Below are 18,216 nucleotides of genomic sequence, written 5' to 3'. Positions count from 1 at the left end.
TGCAGAAAAACTGTCCCTCAAGACCTCAGAAGTTATTAGAATTGCATGCAGTTAAAGGAGAAACTCCACATTGCAGTATTTCTTGTGCTCCATTATTTTTGCATTGATTTTCCTTTCAAATAACCATATGTGAGAGAGGAATGTCATTCTGGCGGATGATTTATTTCATTCTTGCTATCTCTTTTTTCTGTTGCACAGGTGCTGAACACGGGCGAGGGTGAATGACATTATTTTAATGTCTTAGCTTTTACCCATTCCCATAATATGTTATTTACTGTATTTAAAAGTAGAAAAATGACCACAAATATGTCATTCTGCTATTCACCAAATCTGCTCCTTTTGCATCTACAGCCTCATCTCAGCTTCATTTGCAGACTGCTAAACTGGTGGCCATGTCAGAAGAGGGAGTAAAGATCCACAAAAGCAATCTGTATTTTATTCTGCTGTGTGTATTGTCAGCAAAATGACTGGCTAAGTTAATTTCAGAATCTTTTATCTGAAATGAGATTTGTGACTGCTTTTACCACAGCTGAATTTGTCTTCATGGATTATCATATTGATGTGAGTTACATCTCACAGAATGATGAGATCTGCGAAAGTTACACTGGTGTGCTTCATACGCCTGCTTTTCTTTCTTTCAACTAACTTATGCCAACACCATCAAACATGAATTTCTCGCAGACATATAACAGAAAACAAATGGCCTGTAGCTTTAGAATATGTGACAAGTAACAGTGGGTGTGGATTTGTAAAGAACAAATCGTGTCAAGAGAACCTAATAGCTTTCTTTGATAGCAAAACCTTGCGGATAAGGGGGAAGTGGTAGATGTGGTATATCTAGTCTTTAGTAATGCATTTGATACAGTCTTGCATGACCGTCTCATTAACAAACTAGGGAAAAACAACCTAGGAGGAGCTAATATAAGTTGGATGCATAACTAGTTGGATGACCATTCCCAAAGAGTCAATGACTCACAGTAATGCTGGAAATGCATGACGAGTGGGTTTCTGCAGGGATCAGTTCTGGGTCCAGTTCTGTTCGATATTTTCATTAATGATTTGTATAATGGCATTGAGAGTGCACATATAGAGTTTGCAGATGATACCAAGCTGGGAAGGGTTGCCAGGGCTTTGGAGGATAGGACTGTCATTCAAAATGATCTGAACAAACTGTAGAAACAGTCTGAGGTAAATAGGATGAAATTCAATAAGGCCAAATGCAAAGTGCTCCACTTAGGAAGGAGCAATCAATTTCATACTTACAAAATGGGAAATGATTGTCTAGGAAGGAATACTTCAAAAAGAGATCTAGGGGTCATAGTGGACAACAAACTAAATGTGAGTCAACAGTGTGACACTGTTGAAAAAAAAAGCAAACACCATTTTGGAATGTATTAGCAGGAGTGTTGTGAGCAAGATATGAGAAGTGATTTTTCCACTCTTCTGATTAGGCTTCCGTTGGAGTATTGTGCCTAGTCTGAGAGCCACATTTCAGGGAAAATGTGGACAAATTGGAAAAAGTCCAGAGAAGAGCAACAAAAATGATGAAAGATCTAGAAAACACGACCTATGAGGGAAGATTGAAAGAACTGGGCTTGTTTAGTTTGGAAAAGAGAAGACTGAGAGTGGACATGATAGCAGCTTTCAAGTACCTAAAAGGGAGTTACCTGGAGGAGGGAGAAAAATTATTCTCCTTGGCCTCTGATGACAGGACAAGAAGCCATGGGCTTAAATTGCAGCAAGGGAGGTTTAGGTTGGACATTAGGAAAAACTTCCTGTCAAGGAGGTTAAACACTGGAATAAATTGCCTAGGGAGGATGTGGAATCTCCATCATAGGAGAGATTTAATAGCAGGTTAGACATTTATCTGTCAGGGATGAACTAGATGAACTAAAGGGAGGTTCCAAAGAGGATGGAGAGAGGCTGTTCACAGAAGTGAGAGATAGCAGAACAAGGAACAATGGTCTTAAGTTACAGTGGGGGAGGTCTAAGTTGGATATTAGGAAAAACTATTTCCCTAGGAGGGTGGTGAAGTGCTAGAATGGGTTACCTAGGGAGGTGGTAGAATCTCCATCCCTAGAGGTTTTTAAGTCTCGGCTTGACAAAGCCCTGGCGGGGTTGATTTAGTTGGGATTGGTCCTTCCAGGGTGCTGGACTTGATGACTTTGTGAGGTCTCTTCCAGCTCTATGATTCTATGATGCTTGGTCCTGCCATTAGGGCACGGGATTGGCCTTGACAACCTGTCAAGATCCCTTCCAGTTCTATGGTTCCATGTCTACTCTGCAGTTAGGGACGTGGCTTCAGCCTACCTAGCACAGATAAATATAGCAGTGGCATGGACCAGCAGCGGGAGTACATTGCCAGAATTCCAGACGGGCTTGCACAGCCCATGCTGCTGCCTCTTCATTGCAGACATGCTAACTGTCTTCCTTCAAATGACAGGTTCTTCCAAAGTCATGTGCCGGATGAGGCAGCTATTTGGCCTTGAGGACAGAGGTCAGCCTTTGAATCTTCAGTGCTGTCTCAGGGCTATCTTGGGGAGACTTCATTGCACTGGAGGGATGACAGTTGGGAACTAACATTTCAACTATGCCGCTAAGAAACAACAAGCAAGAAGCTGCTCACGTGGTCAAAGAATCTGAAGTGTGCAGACACACACCGTCTCCCCCAGATGAATGTGACCAGAATGGTCTCCCCAGATGCATGTGACTCTATTCATATTAAGGGGGAATGATCATACCCTGGGCGAAGTCTTGTCTTCATTGAAGAACTCTCCCTGAAATCAACAGGGCCAGGATTTCACCCTATCTGTGTGCGCTGCCGAGACTCTGTCATGTTGTTTCCTTTGACCCTAGCCCGGGAAACTGAAGTCAAGGGGATTTCTCAAGCATGTGAAATTCAGCCCCTGGAGGATCAGGATCTAAACCATTAATCTGCACGGGCTCGTCTACATTGGCCCCTTTTCCGGAAGGGGCATGGTAATTTTTGAAATCGCAATAGGGAAATGCGCGGGGGATTTAAATATCCCCCGCGGCATTTAAATAAAAATGTCCGCCGCTTTTTTCCGGCTTTTAGAAAAGCCGGAAAAGAGCGTCTACACTGGCCCCGATCCTCTGGAAAAAGCGCCCTTTTCCGGAGGATCTTATTCCTACTTCCTACTTCAAAGTAGGAATAAGATCCTCCGGAAAAGGGCGCTTTTTCCGGAGGATCGGGGCCAGTGTAGATGCTCTTTTCCGGCTTTTCTAAAAGCCGGAAAAAAGCGGCGGACATTTTTATTTAAATGCCGCGGGGGATATTTAAATCCCCCGCGCATTTCCCTATTGCGATTTCAAAAATTACCATGCCCCTTCCGGAAAAGGGGCCAATGTAGACGTAGCCCACCAGTACCAAGGCCCACATTTTCCAATGTGGGTGATTAAGTTTTATCAGACGTACTCGCTTTGTTGTACATGTGTGAACTGCATTTGCACACACAAACTGGATAGCATAGTTATGGCCATCTCTGCTGTCATCATTCCGGTACTATAAAGAACTTTCCTTTCAGATTTCACCCTGAAAATTCTAGAAAGGCATAACTTGCACTTTACATTGCTTTTGCTTCTCTGTTGTTTCCCAAAAGACAACTTCCCCCATGATCCTGCATGAAATGTTATGGAATGTGTGTGTCTGCAGTCTGTCATGGAGGCGAAAGCTTTTATAATCTCTGGATAAAACAGCAACTGTGCGACAGAAATTCCAGATGGAAAACTAACGTAGCTTAAAGGGATGCTGCCAGATAAAATAAATGTATTTTTAATAAACCCATGTCTTTGTGTTATTAATGCCACTTGGGGTTATTAAAAATGAAATAGTTTTAACATATTTGTCACAATCTATACGGCTTGTTGCTTTTTGTATTTACTCATCCTGGGCAAAGAAAACAGTCTATGTTCGGATTTCCTATGAGCCAATGGGAGTTAGGCATCTAACGTTGATTGAATTTTAATGGGATTTGGATACCTACCTTCTTTCAACCTTTTTGTTGCTAGTCACTGTTTCCTTTTAGATCTCATAGGGGGGCAAAATAGTACTATATTGGCTTTCCCGTGGACATTCAAAGCCAGAGTTAATGTTTTCACTAATCTCTTTATGCTTCACTAAAAATCTTTGTTTTTCAATCAGAGTTAAACTATGGGTTTAAAACACCTGGCATTGTCCTTTTAAATGGACCACTTCTTTTGTCATAAAACCCAACCAATCTCAGTATAAAATAGTGGTTGCTTAGATGCTTAAAGTTGATTCTATCACCTACAAAATAAAGATTGCTCAAGCCAAAGAAACTTCCCTACTCTAGAGGTCATGTGAAAAGAGCTATCCCTCCACCTCTAAGTCAGCCCTTCATGAAAATAAAGCAAATGTCAGTTTCCCCTTTATTGTTATCAAGTGAAACAACAAACAGCAGAAAACAAGCTATTGGTGACTTTATTTGCCTCATATCACCAATTAGCCAATGGGAAGAAGATGCACAAGAGGAGCCAATGATGAGGCATGCTGCAAACGTACAGTGAGACTTCCCACTAGTGCAATCGGTAATCTCATTAAAATGAAATTTAAAAAATAATATTAAACCAACAGAAAATAAAAGCAGAGAATTAAATAAGTGTTTAAATTCAATGAAACCAACCGTGTCCTATATGTGATGTTTTCATGGATGAATATTTGCAAGATTATTTACAAATTATTTTTTGAGCAGCAGGCGCACAACATACAGACGGAGACATGGTTTTCGCATTGTATGTTGATTGGATGGCGTGATTCAGCAGGTAGGTAAGGAAAATAAAGAACAAAAACAGAAAACAAAAGAGAAAATGAGTAATCAGGACGAGCAAGAAACAAAAGCTCTGAAAATTTCACTGGAAAAAAATTGTTGGGTTTGGAGGTTTCCCCTGCTTTTATGGTAATTATATAAATTAAAAAAATGTTTCAAATCAAAACCGATTTTGAAACCCTAAAGGTAACACAGACAGTGCAGCAGTTATTTGCATTTCATCTTGTAATGCAAATTAGGAGACAGTTCACAAACACTTTTTATTTTATTTTTTTGTATTTCCAGGCAGAGAAATAGATGTCAGTTTCATATATACTCATTGTACCTCCTACGGGCCTCCTAAACTCAGAAGGACTGACCTGTCTTTTTAACTCCATCTCATTTATTTAGGTTATTAAACCAGGGAAAAACTGACATATGTATATTTTTTGCCTAAGGAAATAAAAAAAAAATCTACTGCATTCACAAAGTAAATCACATATAACACGACTAAGAAACCAAAGAAAGCAATTTATCAACACATTTCTTTTCCTTTTATCTTTACTCTTTAGTGCTACGAAACTGCTGATGCAGCAAGGCTAGGTAGGTTAACACGAGGTCTACACTGGGGCTTTATTTCGAGCCCCCCAACCACTTAGGTCGAATTAATAAGCAGAGCATCCACACTACCAAGCTCATTATTTTGAAATAATGGGCCACTTATTTCAAAATCTGTACTCTTGCTTTCCTTGGGGAATAATGCTAATTTTGAAAAGTTATTTTGAAATAGAGGTAGCGTGGACACTCCAGTGCCGCTATTCCAAAATAACTACTCCCCAGAGTAATTCGAACTAATTACTTCCCAGTGTTTCCTTGGGCTCTAAGTTGAGGTGGCGGGTCCACGTTAACGGAGTCTGCCTCCGACTAATTTCGAGGCTTCCGCATAGTGAGGACACACTATTTCAATTTTGTTATTTCAGGAGTTATTAAATCTATTTTAGTTATTTCAGAATAGTTTCCTAGTGCAGACATGCCCATAGTTGGTTGAGTTGGCTTGGAGAATGTTTACAGTGGGGAAATTGAGGGAGGTTGGCCAAGCAGGAAACAGGATTCCTTGCAGCTCTCTGCAAGCCAGATCTCTCTCTTTCCCATCGCTAGCCACAGTTTTCAGCGATCGCAGGGTTGGTGCCACAGAGGAGTCCTCCCCCAACGGAGAGTAGGAAGAAATTCATTTCCATTGTAGGAACCCCTAAACAGAAATTGTGCTGAGTCGAGAACGCACCAGGATGGCATATGGGCTTTTTGGTGCCCAGGTAAAAAAAACCACACATAACTTCATGCTGATAGCTCATTAGGGCAACACACCCATGTGAGTGTTGCCATACAAATATCCCTACTGCCATCTACATCCCGCTGAGCACCTTCCCCTCAGGAAGGCCAGGCTGCCAACAAAAGGGGCCTTTCCCCCCCATAAGCAAATCACACACTTTGGGCATGGATCTTTGGAAAATTACCTGAGAACAAAGTCCCCTTCCTTTCTCTGGCTACTGCAGTTTGTATAACAGCACAGCTTGACCCTAGAAGGAGGTGCAAGGTGGCTATGTTCCAGACTATGCATGAATAGAGGCTAAGTGAGGTTAAGCATTAGCTACCCTGAGCCGCAATCAGTCTCAGTCCCTTAGCCACTTGCAACCAGACAGCCAACATAGGATACAGAATCCACCAAAGGTAGGGAGGTGGGGGAGTCTCGGCTCAGCTCTGGAGTGGCATAGGGTATTTACCTGGAGAGCACAGGATGGTGGGTTCAAGTCAAGTGAGTTCAAGTCCCCTTACCTGCAAGAGGCTGAGGGGCAGGAAAAGGTTTGCACATGAGCAAAGATTAAACCCAGTCGAAGAGATACCCCCTGAAGAAAGCTCTTCAACTTTCTAATGAGGCATCACGTGGTCCACTCCCCTCTTATGATTTGTTTCAGCTCTCGCTGGGGTGATTGACATCTGCCTGGCAGTGTTCTCACTAATACAGGGCTAAATTCCCCAACACACCTTATTCCTCGCAACATTTTTCACTGGGTATTTTCAAAAGCACCTCAGTGATTTAGGAGCTGCAGACCCATTAAAGTTTAAAGAGGAAAAGCTGCATAGGCTGAGATCAGCAAGGATCTTTCCCCAACTCTCGTTGACTTCACGGCTTGCTCGTAAGTGAAAAGGAAAAGCCATCTGCGGTAATGCCTTTCCAGGAGACTGAGTGCAGCTTGTGCAGCCATGGGGGAGAGATCGAAAGGCAGACTCCACATGCCCTTCAGATTTTGGGCTGGGGCCCAAAACAGCCCTCAGTGTAATGCAGGCAGGTCCGCTCTCAGTTACAGCTGTCCATGTCTGTACCAGGAAAGACCAGAATGGCCATATTGGTGTGTGTGACAGCCTTGCCCCTGTGCCTAAGCACCATAGAAAGGGGCTGAATTCTCCCTTTTGGATTCCACCCTAGATATTTTGGTCTTCTTTGGGCGTAGAGGAGGAAGAAAAGTACCAGTGCAGCCGAGCCCCTGTTTACATGCAGCAGGATGACTGTAAAAGTGCCGTTCCGTGTCAGGGACACACTGAAAACGACTATTATTTATTGCTCTTCAAGTCTTGTTCTGGATGTAATTTATGGAATACCACTTAAAAAAGTGTAACTGAGCAACGATTTCACGAGACCTGTGTGTCAATGTCCCCCTTATGTGAGCTAAGCGCCTTTCTAACATCTCTTCAGCCAGCTTTGTGCGGTGCCAGAGAAGTAGTTGCCCCCTGATCCTGTTTGAAGGTTACAAAAAGAGGTGCTTTGCTTAAAGGGTTCTTCACCAGAGGCCACAACAGCTGTTCCATAACAAGGAATGTGTTACTATAGATGGAGACTAACTAGACAGAGTCCAGAGGGCAGCAACAAAGACGAGAGAAGCCCAGTGAGGAAAGGCTGAGACAAATGGTTATATTCAGTTGAGAGAAAAGAGTAAAAGGGAGACAAGGAAAGTGTATACAACTACTTATAAAGGCATGAATAAAAGACCACAGGGATTAAAATAGGTTCATTAGTCAATGGATACAGAACAAGGAGTAATGGGCTGGTGCTGAAAAGGGCACATTTAGGTTAAATGTTGGGGGAAAGTTTGTTTGTAAGAACAGTTTTGTAACAAAACTCACAGCCAAGAAGGTTGCAGAATCACAATAACTGGAAATACTCAGCCACCCCTCTTTGAGGAGAGCTAGGTGTTTACACTTAGGCTATGTCTAGACTGCATTGCTTTTCCGGGATACCAGAGGCATGCTGGAAAAGCAACGCCGCGTCCAAGGAATGCATCTGCTTTTCCGAAATTTTTTCGAAAAAGCGGATGTGCTCTTTTGCCACCACTGTAAACCTCATTCTATGAGGCATAAGGGATGTGTCGAAAGAGCACTTTTTTCCCTGAAATTTGTCACCGTGTAGATGCGCCAAAGTTCAGAAAAGCCTCTTTCGAAAGTAAATCGGAAAAAGATGTGCATTAGCATACCGCAAATTGCGTATCTTTTTCCAATTTAACACTGCAGTCTAGATGTAGCCTTTGTAACTCTTATACCAGGAGCCCCTAACATGCAACTTGGGAGCACCCCTGAAAAGTGTTACCGGTGCCTGGAAGTTTGGCTCTTTTGAACATGATCATCTTCTCCTGTCACACCAACCTTGAAACCATCAGAGTATTTTGCCCTCCATACTTGATGAGTGAGCTTGAAGAAATTGCAGTCCAATAAAAGAGCAATGGAAACACGCACATGAAATCACTGGTCAGTCCTAGCACATAGTATTTTCAGAATTACTAAGGGCCTGTCTACATGGACATCTGCTTGCACTCGCCAGCCCTTGACAGTCAGCATGGGCCCTGCTGACGTGCAGGAGCAGTTTGTTATTGTGTATTTCTCTCCTCCCACTGCAAAGAGAACTAGATCAAAGCGCACGAATGAATCGTCAGCAGGGTCCCAGCAGACAGTCTGTGGCAGGCTAGTGTGGAGCAGATCCACAACTCAGCTTGCCGTGCACTAAACGTTCACATAGACGCACGCTAGGAAAATCTGTTACAATCTGAGCGTGAAACGTACTATGTGCGTGGAAGGCCGCATGCATGTGTGCTCACGTGTGTCGTGAGTCTTGACTCTAGGAGGCTCCATCCCATTGCCTGCTGCTGGTCAGTCTATGCTGGCCTCTCCGTGGCAAGGCAGGAGAAAAAAGACGGGAGCATGGAGCTTCGTCCCTCGCCACCCCTCCGAACCTTTTCTGCAGAGCCAGGCAAAGTCATTCTCTCTGCTCTCTCCTGACCACACAGAGCACACTGTCCTCGCAATGGCTGGAGTGCAAAATACCCCAGAATCATGGGAGGGAAAGGTAAGAAGACCAACACTAATGACTCTTCCCCAAACAAATCCCAGCCCCCACACCAGCTGGCTGTGTGACTGCACAGCTGCCCCCAAGGTTCAGCACAAGGGATACACTGTCCCTGGGATACTGCAGCCTTGGACCATTCAATACTGAGCTGTGACCAAAGCACAAACGGCTTAATTCTATAAATGCGTCCAAGGGACAGGACTTCTTAGAGTAAAGTCTCCAGGGCTGGTTCCACGTGGCAAGCCAGGGTGTGAAGATACAGTGCCTCACTTTCACACGAAGTAACATCCTGAGTGGAGACTGCCCCAGAGCACTGAAAGCCTCAGAGTGCGGTTTGATATACTACAAGGAGTCACCAGGCCACCTGGTGAGTGTCCCGAAGGAATGGTACACAAGCAAGTGTGCTCTAGGGCCACACCCTGGCTTGCCATGTTACAACTTGCTACAGATAAGCCCTAAGAGATGTCCAAGGGAAAAGGATAGTATGTTTTCAATACTCATAACTAAAACAACATCACAATGTGATGCAGACAAGTAGCTATGATAATAACAGGTCATAAATGGTTTACAACCAGGTACTTGGTACACGGTCACTTTGTTCTTGTGAAAATCTCCTATAGAATTTAATAGAAAGTCTGGAATTTTTAAAGGATCCTACAAAATTCCTCAGCAGTGATGCAATTCTGTTATGTTTTACAGCTCAGGTGTAAGTTCTACAGAAATGACCTCAGGACTTGTCTACACTAACCTCTCCCCTTTCCCACACTGATCTAACCTATGCAACCTCAGCTATGCTAATCGCTGAAGTCGACATACTTACCATGGTATCTTCTGTGCAGTAAGGTCAGCACAGGTTGCTCTCCTGTTGACTCTGGCACTCTTTGCATCCTGGTGGAGGACCAGAGTCGACAGGAGAGAACATGGAGATTGATTCATCGCGTCTAAGCAGAAGTGATAAATCGACCGCCGGTGGATCGATTGCTGCAGTGTCGAGCCATAGCATAGTGAAGACAAGCCCCCATTCTCTATTAAACTCTTCTAATACTAATTTCTACTGAAATCTTTTACAATGACCCCCAACAGGGCTAAACAATGGCTGCAGACGATGCTGCTGTTCTCATTCGCACCATCTGCTCCTTCCTGGTTTGTCACCATCACTTTGTGTCTAACATAAAATGCAGATTGAAAGCTTGAAGGGACAGAGAACAGTGGTTTTTATTTCCTCTGCAAGGCTCCTAGCACAGTGCTGGATACTACTAAAGAGGAACAATTGTAATAACTTGGTTTGGGTTTTTTCTCTATGAAATTCTATAGGACTTTTCCAAGAAGATGTAAAAAAGGCTCAAGAATGGGGATCCTTTCATTAAACGAGAAAGAGATGGCATTTCCTACAATAGCTATTAACACAGTTGTTCTCATCATAACACTTGGAAGGGGAGTCTTTAGCCAGGCAGTTTGTTCAGCCTGGGGAAAGAACAGAGCTCCTGTGAATGGATCCCCAGAGCCCACCGTCTCATAAGGAGCCACAGGGAGCACTCCCGGAAACAGGCTGATGGGAAGGAGAGGCAATGCCTCGACAGGCCACAGATTTGTGGATTAAGAAAGTGAATTTGGCAAACTGTACTTACCGCAATCTCTGTTACTAAAATATCAGTAATACTTCCCAATACTGTTACGAAATCAAAGACATTCCAGGCATCTCGGAAATAATTCTGTGAAATACAAACACAGTATAGGGAAAAAAATCTCTAAATTAAATGTGGGGAAGTTTTTTATCACTGCCTCGTCTCGCAGTATGAATGTTTGGTACAAAGGGGAAGCAGCAGAGGGTGACTGAGAAAGCAACATACCAGTACTCCAAAGGCAATGATCTTCAAAACACATTCCATTGAAAACATGGATGTAAACACAATATTCAGGCATTTCAACATTTCTTCATATGTCTCTGGAGCATCGTAGAACTACAATGGAGAGGGAAGACAGACTGTTATGGGAAGGCTTTTAGCTGATGAAACAATGTCCACAATTGAGTTGCTAGATTGTTGGAATCTTCATAGATTAAGCTCTGGTCTACAGTAGGACTTTACTTCAAAATAAACCCCCTTTAGTTGAATTTATAAGCGGAATGTCCATACTACCAAGCCTGTTATTTCGAAATAACGGGCTACTTAATTTGAAATCTATACTTCTGCTTTCCATCAGTAGTAACGCTAATTCCAAAATAGTTAATTCAAAATAGCAGTAGTGTGGATGCTCCGGTGCTGCTAGTTTAAGATAACTACTCCCCAGAGTAATTCAGATTAATTAGTCCTCAGTGCTTCCTGGGGCTCAGTGTGTCCACATTCACGGAGCCTGCCTCGGACTAATTTTGAGGCTTCCCAATAGTGTGGACATGCTAGTTCAAGTTTGTTAAATTGGCAGTTATTAAGTCGAATTTACTAATTTTGAAATAATTTCTTAGTGTGGACATGGCCATAGGGCCAGATTCTGCCTTCAGTAAAAGTCAGATGCTGGTCTATGATTTGGACCATTAGTGCCATTCCAAAGGCACAATTTGGATTTTCCTCTAGCTTTGGAAAATCTTCCTCTGGTGTAGGGCCTCCTCCCAAGCCGCAGGTACATTGGGGGAATGGTTAAGAGTTCATTGCTGGAGATCTCTAAGGTGCAGTACCAGAGATGCGGACAAAATTGCAGGCCTTTGGGCTCTGATCTTCCAGAAGGGGTGTGGCCTCAGGCAGAAGGGGTGTGGCTGAGGCTAGCCTCTCCGCCAGCCCTTCAGCGCCACCTGGAGTGCGCCGCCTGGCACTCCAGAGGAGATTTAAAGGGCTCAGGGCTTTGGCTGCTACAGTAATGGTGGCTTGGAGCCCTGGGCCAGCTGCCTTCTTAGCCTGCCCCTCCCCCCATCCGCAGGCATGGCAGCAGCATTCAGGGTATGCCCTGGATGCTGCTGCACCCCAGTGATATCCAGTAATGAAACAGCTCCTGGGCTCATCTGAGGCAGCTCCAGCTTATGCCAGAGATCAGGGTTGGGGGGTCAGTCCACACGATATAGACACATCTGCCTCCCCCTTTTCGGTGCTTTGTGGAGTTCAGCCAGACCCAAAGATCCATCTGGTGCAAATCTAAGTAACTATTAACTTGAGATGCCCTGGATTCAACCAGTGTAAACAAGAGGTAAATCTGACCCTTTATTAGGAGTGACGGATTCAGTGGGGAACACGACTTGATTAGAGACCCGAGTCCCAATTCCTCTGCAACCAGGCATAAGGTTGTGCAAGCAGATGCAGTCTGTGCTTTCTGCCTTCTGTATCCTAGTTGGGGAGCTCAGTCTTACAATGGTTCACATCGAGGCAATCAGCAAGGACCGCCCAGCTAACAGCATTGTGGCCAAACCAGTGACTAAGCAGCAGCAGAAGTAAGCTAGCTCTTGTCACTTTCATCTTACCATAGTATCTCAAGCACGTTGCTTCTACAGGTTGAACCTCTCTAGTCTGGCACTCTCTGGTCCGATAACAGCTATAGTCTGGCATGATTTTAGTTGGTCAGATGTCCACTTATCATGAGATCATGAGTGTGGCCAAGTTTCCCGCTGTCCCATAAAGTTTGTTTACAGCCACCGGTCCTGGCTGTCAAGGTTCTGTGCTGTTATTTAGCTCTAATTTACCCCTAAATGTCTTCTAAGAGCCCGGCAAACAGTGGAAGTGTTGGCGACGCTGCTAGACAATAATGACCTCCCATGGTTTGCCAAATTCCCTGGTTCAGCACTGGTCAGGTCCCGATGGTGCCAGGTGAGAGAGGTTCAACCTACATAGCAAATGCCACATTTCCTAGTCCACATGAAGTTGGGAAGGACTGACAGCAACTCACTAACCTTCATCATCAGCACAATAGTGTTGAGCGCAATCATGGCCATGATAAAATATTCAAAGGGAGGGGACACCACGAACTTCCACATCTTGTACTGAAACGACTGCTTGTTTTGAGGCATGTACCGGGTCAGTGGTTTGGCACTTATGGCGAAGTCTATGCAGGCCCTCTACGTCACACGAATGGGGAAAAAAAATCAAAATAAGCTGGGGTCATCCAATAGTCAACAAGCACGTATCAAGCAGGTTATATTTGGGAGGGGTATTTTGGGGAGACTGGACTGAGTATGTATATCACATAGTGCCTAGGCACGGAAAAACTCTAAAATACAGCAAAATATAGCACGTGGCACGTGGACCACCAGCAGCTGCGAAACACTCTCTGAAAAATTAAACTATGTTAATTTATATACCAGCCTGCAAAATCACTTCCTTGGGCAGACAACCTGGGGAAGCAAGTTCCATAGATCCATGGATTTTAAGCCATTACATCATTCTAAAGCCAGGGGTCCTCCACTGAGGACAACCTGCCAGTACAATCCTGGTACTTAATTCTAGGAACTGGAACTGGGTGCTTTGCAAAAATGATATTTCTCCCCCACCCTCATTCCCCCAAAAGTGAAATTAATAGCAAAATTAATGAATTAATAATAACATCAATAACATATATGCAAATAAGGAAAATATTCATCTAATAATTCATATGCATTATGTAATGGGAATAATACATTATTATAATTATTAATAATAAACTAACCAGGTAATGTTTTCAGTCAGCTCCAGAAGGCACTGTTGGATTGCACAGTGGAATGTGAATGGCTCGGTTTTTCCACAGGGTTTGCTTTTTTCCTACATGTTAGAACTGGGTGGGAAATTATTTTCCCTCTCCCATGAGAACATTCCATCCCAAATCAGGATGGCAGGTCAAACTCTTTAAAATACTCTCTAACTGTAACCCCTGCAACAATTCATAGTTGAAATCTATTATTTCAATAATTTTGAAACATTTGGATTTTGATCTTATTTATTTTAACTGATACTTTACTAAAATTTCATATAGATTTGAGCTGAACAAATGAAATATTTCATTCTGAAAAAGCCCAGATGAGAAATCAATATTTTCAAATGCTTTTCCAAAGTTTTTTCAAAACAAAAATATTTGTCAGAATGAACATATTCCTGCAGGAAGTTTTGGTTTAATCAACAAATGCCAAACAAGCTCTCGTCATGGGAATCTTCATTAAGGAGGAAACAGGCAGATCCCTTGGAAATTGTGAGTATGCACTTTGGTATCTTATAAAACTCCTTTAACATCAGAGTTTTCACCCAGAAGAAAAAAGAAACCAATGTCAATCTTGTGTTTATTGGTGTAATTTGGCTTACCCATTTCACTTTCTTTCCCTTTTTTGAAAAGTTTTCAGCTGAATGGTTTGGCCATTAAAGTGAAAGACTGTTTGTTGTATACAGGCATATTGAAAGCAGGTAACTACTGTGCCACACACAAGAATTTTTTGGTTTATTTAATTTATGAACAGTTACAATTGGGTCAGGGTTTGTCAATTATTTTTTGTCAAGGTCCAAATTTTTGGTCAAGGTAAAGTCAAGGTCCAGATTCTGGAGAAAATAATAATAATAATGATGATACAAGTAAATAAAAAGATTTCAGGGTCAGTTCAAAAGTGTCTGGTGGTTCTGATTTGGCCTAAAATCTGCCTGTTGACTATTCCTGACCGATTCATTCATTTCTGTCAAACAGAGACTAACAGCAGATTAAAGCTAGTGCTATCCCAGGCAAATAATGTCCAGGTATCAACAACTAACAATTCTTGGCCTCTATCACTGGAGCTAGAGAAGACTGACAGGGTATGTCTACACTAGCCCCCTAGTTCGAACTAGGGAGGCTAGTGTAGGCATTAGAACTTGCAAATGAAGCCTGGGATTTAAATATCCCATGCTTTATTTGCATGTTCCCGTCCGGGCGCCAGTTTAAAATGCCACTAGTCTGAACTGACTGCCTGTGGCTACACGCGGCAGTCAAACGTTAATTCGAACTAAGTCGTTAGTTTGAATTAACTGTTACACCTCATTCCATGAGGAGTAACAGTTAAATCGAACTAAGGACTTAGTTCGAATTAACGTTTCACTGCCACGTGTAGTGCAGGCAGTTCGTTCGTACTAAGGGGATTTAAAAATGGCGACTGGGCGGAAAGATACAAATCAAGTGCGGGATCTTTAAATCCCGGACTTCATTTGCAACTTTGAATGCCTACACTAGCCTCCCTAGTTTGAACTAGGGGGCTAGTGTAGACATACCCACAGGTACTACTTCTGCTGTTATACATATCTCTTGGTTTCACTTTGCCCACGAAAGCTCATGATTCAGTGCACAAGGGATTGCTGAATTCGTAACACCTGGGTACCTCATTTTTTTCTAGGCTGCATTCTGACATCACTTTATCTCCTTGCTCCTGGAAGGTGATGATAATTAACGCCACAAAGATATTCACAAAGAAGAAGGGGAAGACAACAAAGTACACCACGTAAAAGATGGACATTTCCATTCGATAGCCAGGGCTGGGACCCTGGTCTTCATGTGTAGCATCCACCGAATGTTTCAACACACTGTAATCAAATGCAGAAAGAGAAGGAAAGCAATGAAATTAAGTGCAGGACAAAGTACTAAGGATGCCTCTAGGTTTACATGGCCTCAGGATCTTTACATGCATGGGATTCAATTCATTGCCATCTTTGCAAATGGGAAGGGTGTATTAATGGGCATCCTTTCTTCTTCCTTCATTTTGGAACAGGGGATCATTTGGCTGTATTATGTCAGCGTATCTGCCAGGATTAATTTTCAGTGATTGCAAAGGGAGAGGATACTTTGGGGTCTCAATCTCTTTCTCTGTGTTCATATGGATGAAACAATGGCAGTGAAAGGGCCACGTGACTAAACTGTGAATAGCCTCTTGTGCAGACTCTCCTGAGACTATGTTGGTCATTATTTTACAAGAAGATTTACCAAGTGTTTGTGTGCTTCAGGACAAGGGACTGAGGGTGGGAGGGGGTGCAAGGGCTTGGGGATGGTGGGGGCTCATGGCAGGGGGCTGTGAGGAATACAGGAGTCAATGTTGAGCGGCAAGGAGGGGCTCAGGAAAGGGGTCTGGGAATGTGTGGGGGCACAGGCGTGAGGGTTTAGGGGTGAGGAGGGCTCAGCGTAGGGGGCTGGTGTGGGAGAGGGCTGGAGTGAGGTTCGGGGTAAGGACAGGCTCAGGGCAGAGGGCTGAGGGGGTGGGGGTGGAGGAGCTGTCTCCCTGAAGCTGGCTGTGGCGGGGACTGTGCTGCCCAGGCAGTGTCTCCCCACGGCTGACTGCAATGGGGAACTCGCTGCCTGGGTGAGGGCTCCCTGCGGCTGGGTCTGGCAGGATCCATGCTGGGTGGAGGGTGGCTCCCCAGGGCTGGCAGCCATGGCGTGGGGTGGAGGGCAGTTCCCCGGGGTTTACAGCAGCAGGGACTTCACTTCTCCAGGTGGCAGGCAGGAAACTTACCTGCTCCTGGCTCCCCAATGACATTATAGCAGTCCCAGTTCCATGTCTGTCCCCTTGCTGCCCCCCCGTGGCCATGACAAAATATAATTTCCCTGATAGCAGCTCCTACCCTTTCTGCGTTATGAAAAACAATCACATTCTAGGCACATCCCACTGTCCTGGCACAACCAAACTCTTACCTTGCTTTCAGTTATGATAAGAGGAAACTGCATATCAAATGTGGTGGTCCTAGCTCTTACCACTGAGGAGGAGTTCTTGACCAAACAGATGGAGGGACAGACAGACTTGTTCACTTACAAATTCCCTCAAAATATATAGTAGATTAGAAAGCAGGGCATGGGTTGTCTGCCACATGAAAAGACTTCTAGCTTGCATTTTTAACGTATATTTCCCATTAAAAGCCAAGCAAAATAAAGTTCTAAGATTAATAGTGAAGGCAGCTCTGTGCTAAGCAGTCAGGAATGCTTCCTGCATGGGTCACAATGTTCCTTCTCCCCCATTCTGAAGCTCAGCAACTTTTGTGAACCTCCTAATCTATTTCACACCAAAGAAAGCAGCGCAGAGCTGAAGGCCAGGAGAGAGCAGACAATTCTGTATCAAAAAGTGCCCAGGAAACACCACTTTGCAAGCTCATAGGAATGTGCAGAAAAATACACTCCAGTCTTGCCTAATACCTCTGATTCATTTAACATTTCCGTGAGGAAAACCACAAGCCTGTCTGATAATGAATTTCCCTTCTACTTTGCACAAGTCATTGATTGTTTCTCTCTTCCTGACAGCTAGGAAGAGCGAGCGTTACATCTCAGTGAGACAAATGAACCCGACGAACTCCATGTACTTACGTCGGCCACCCTTCTCCTGTGGACACAGTGAACAGTGTTAACAGAGCCCAAAGCACGTTGTCATAGTGAAACTCATATTTTTGCCACTGCCTGGGCTGTGCCTCCACCTCACTCTTTTCATAATCCAAATACTGGCCCCTAAAAATAAAAGCAGAAGTTTGAAACAGGAGAGGTGACAAGGCTCGGCAGCAACTGATGAATGGGGATTCCTGTAATTATCTGTAGTGTGCAGGAACGTGTAGGATCCCAGTCTTGGACTCATTCTGTCAGGCATTGTACAAACACAGAACAAAAAAAAGGCTCCTGCCCCCAAACTGTATATAACTTCAATCAAAATTAAAAGGGCCAGACAATGTTAATCTCTGCACAAGACACAGCAGAGATGTGACTCCACAGTGCTGGGCACGGGAGGGTAGGACCCTGTCCCTAGGTCTGCCAATCACAGGGGAAAATAAATAAAAGCTTGTCTTTGCCACTACATTGATGCAGTGGCCTCGCGTTAGCCCCTCTGGTGAAGATGCGCTATGCCAATGGGAGAGCGCTCGCCTGTCAACATAATTACTCCACCTCAATGAGAGGCAGAAGCGATGTTGACAGGAGAGCATCTCCTGCCAGCATAGCGGGAGGGAAGGGGCATATTCTGCTTTAAACTGATGTAAGTTACATCTCTGGGGCTCCGTGTAGATTTTTCACACCCCTGAGCAACATAACTTACATCCATTTAAGTGTAGTGTGGACACGCCCTAAGAAAATACTTACCGTTAAGAAGACATTGTCAATTAT

General features: G+C 43.9%; 1 protein-coding gene across 1 annotated transcript in view; it reads right to left on the bottom strand.

Moving 5' to 3' along the window:
* CACNA1B (calcium voltage-gated channel subunit alpha1 B) overlaps positions 1 to 18,216 on the bottom strand; it is a 458,332-nt gene that overhangs the window by 74,571 nt on the left and 365,545 nt on the right. The window contains exons 29-34 of the mRNA XM_089772976.1: positions 17,434 to 17,571; positions 15,467 to 15,668; positions 13,052 to 13,216; positions 11,031 to 11,141; positions 10,809 to 10,892; positions 4,665 to 4,670 (exon numbers count right to left, since the gene is read on the bottom strand). Coding sequence (XP_089629102.1) covers positions 4,665 to 4,670; positions 10,809 to 10,892; positions 11,031 to 11,141; positions 13,052 to 13,216; positions 15,467 to 15,668; positions 17,434 to 17,571 — 706 coding nt within the window. The remainder of the gene's footprint in view (positions 1 to 4,664; positions 4,671 to 10,808; positions 10,893 to 11,030; positions 11,142 to 13,051; positions 13,217 to 15,466; positions 15,669 to 17,433; positions 17,572 to 18,216) is intronic.

The sequence above is a fragment of the Pelodiscus sinensis genome, chromosome 23 (assembly GCF_052426305.1).
Source record: "Pelodiscus sinensis isolate ZL-2025 chromosome 23, ASM5242630v1, whole genome shotgun sequence".
Classification (NCBI taxonomy): Eukaryota; Metazoa; Chordata; order Testudines; family Trionychidae; genus Pelodiscus; species Pelodiscus sinensis.
This window is presented reverse-complemented; position numbering and strand designations above follow the sequence as displayed.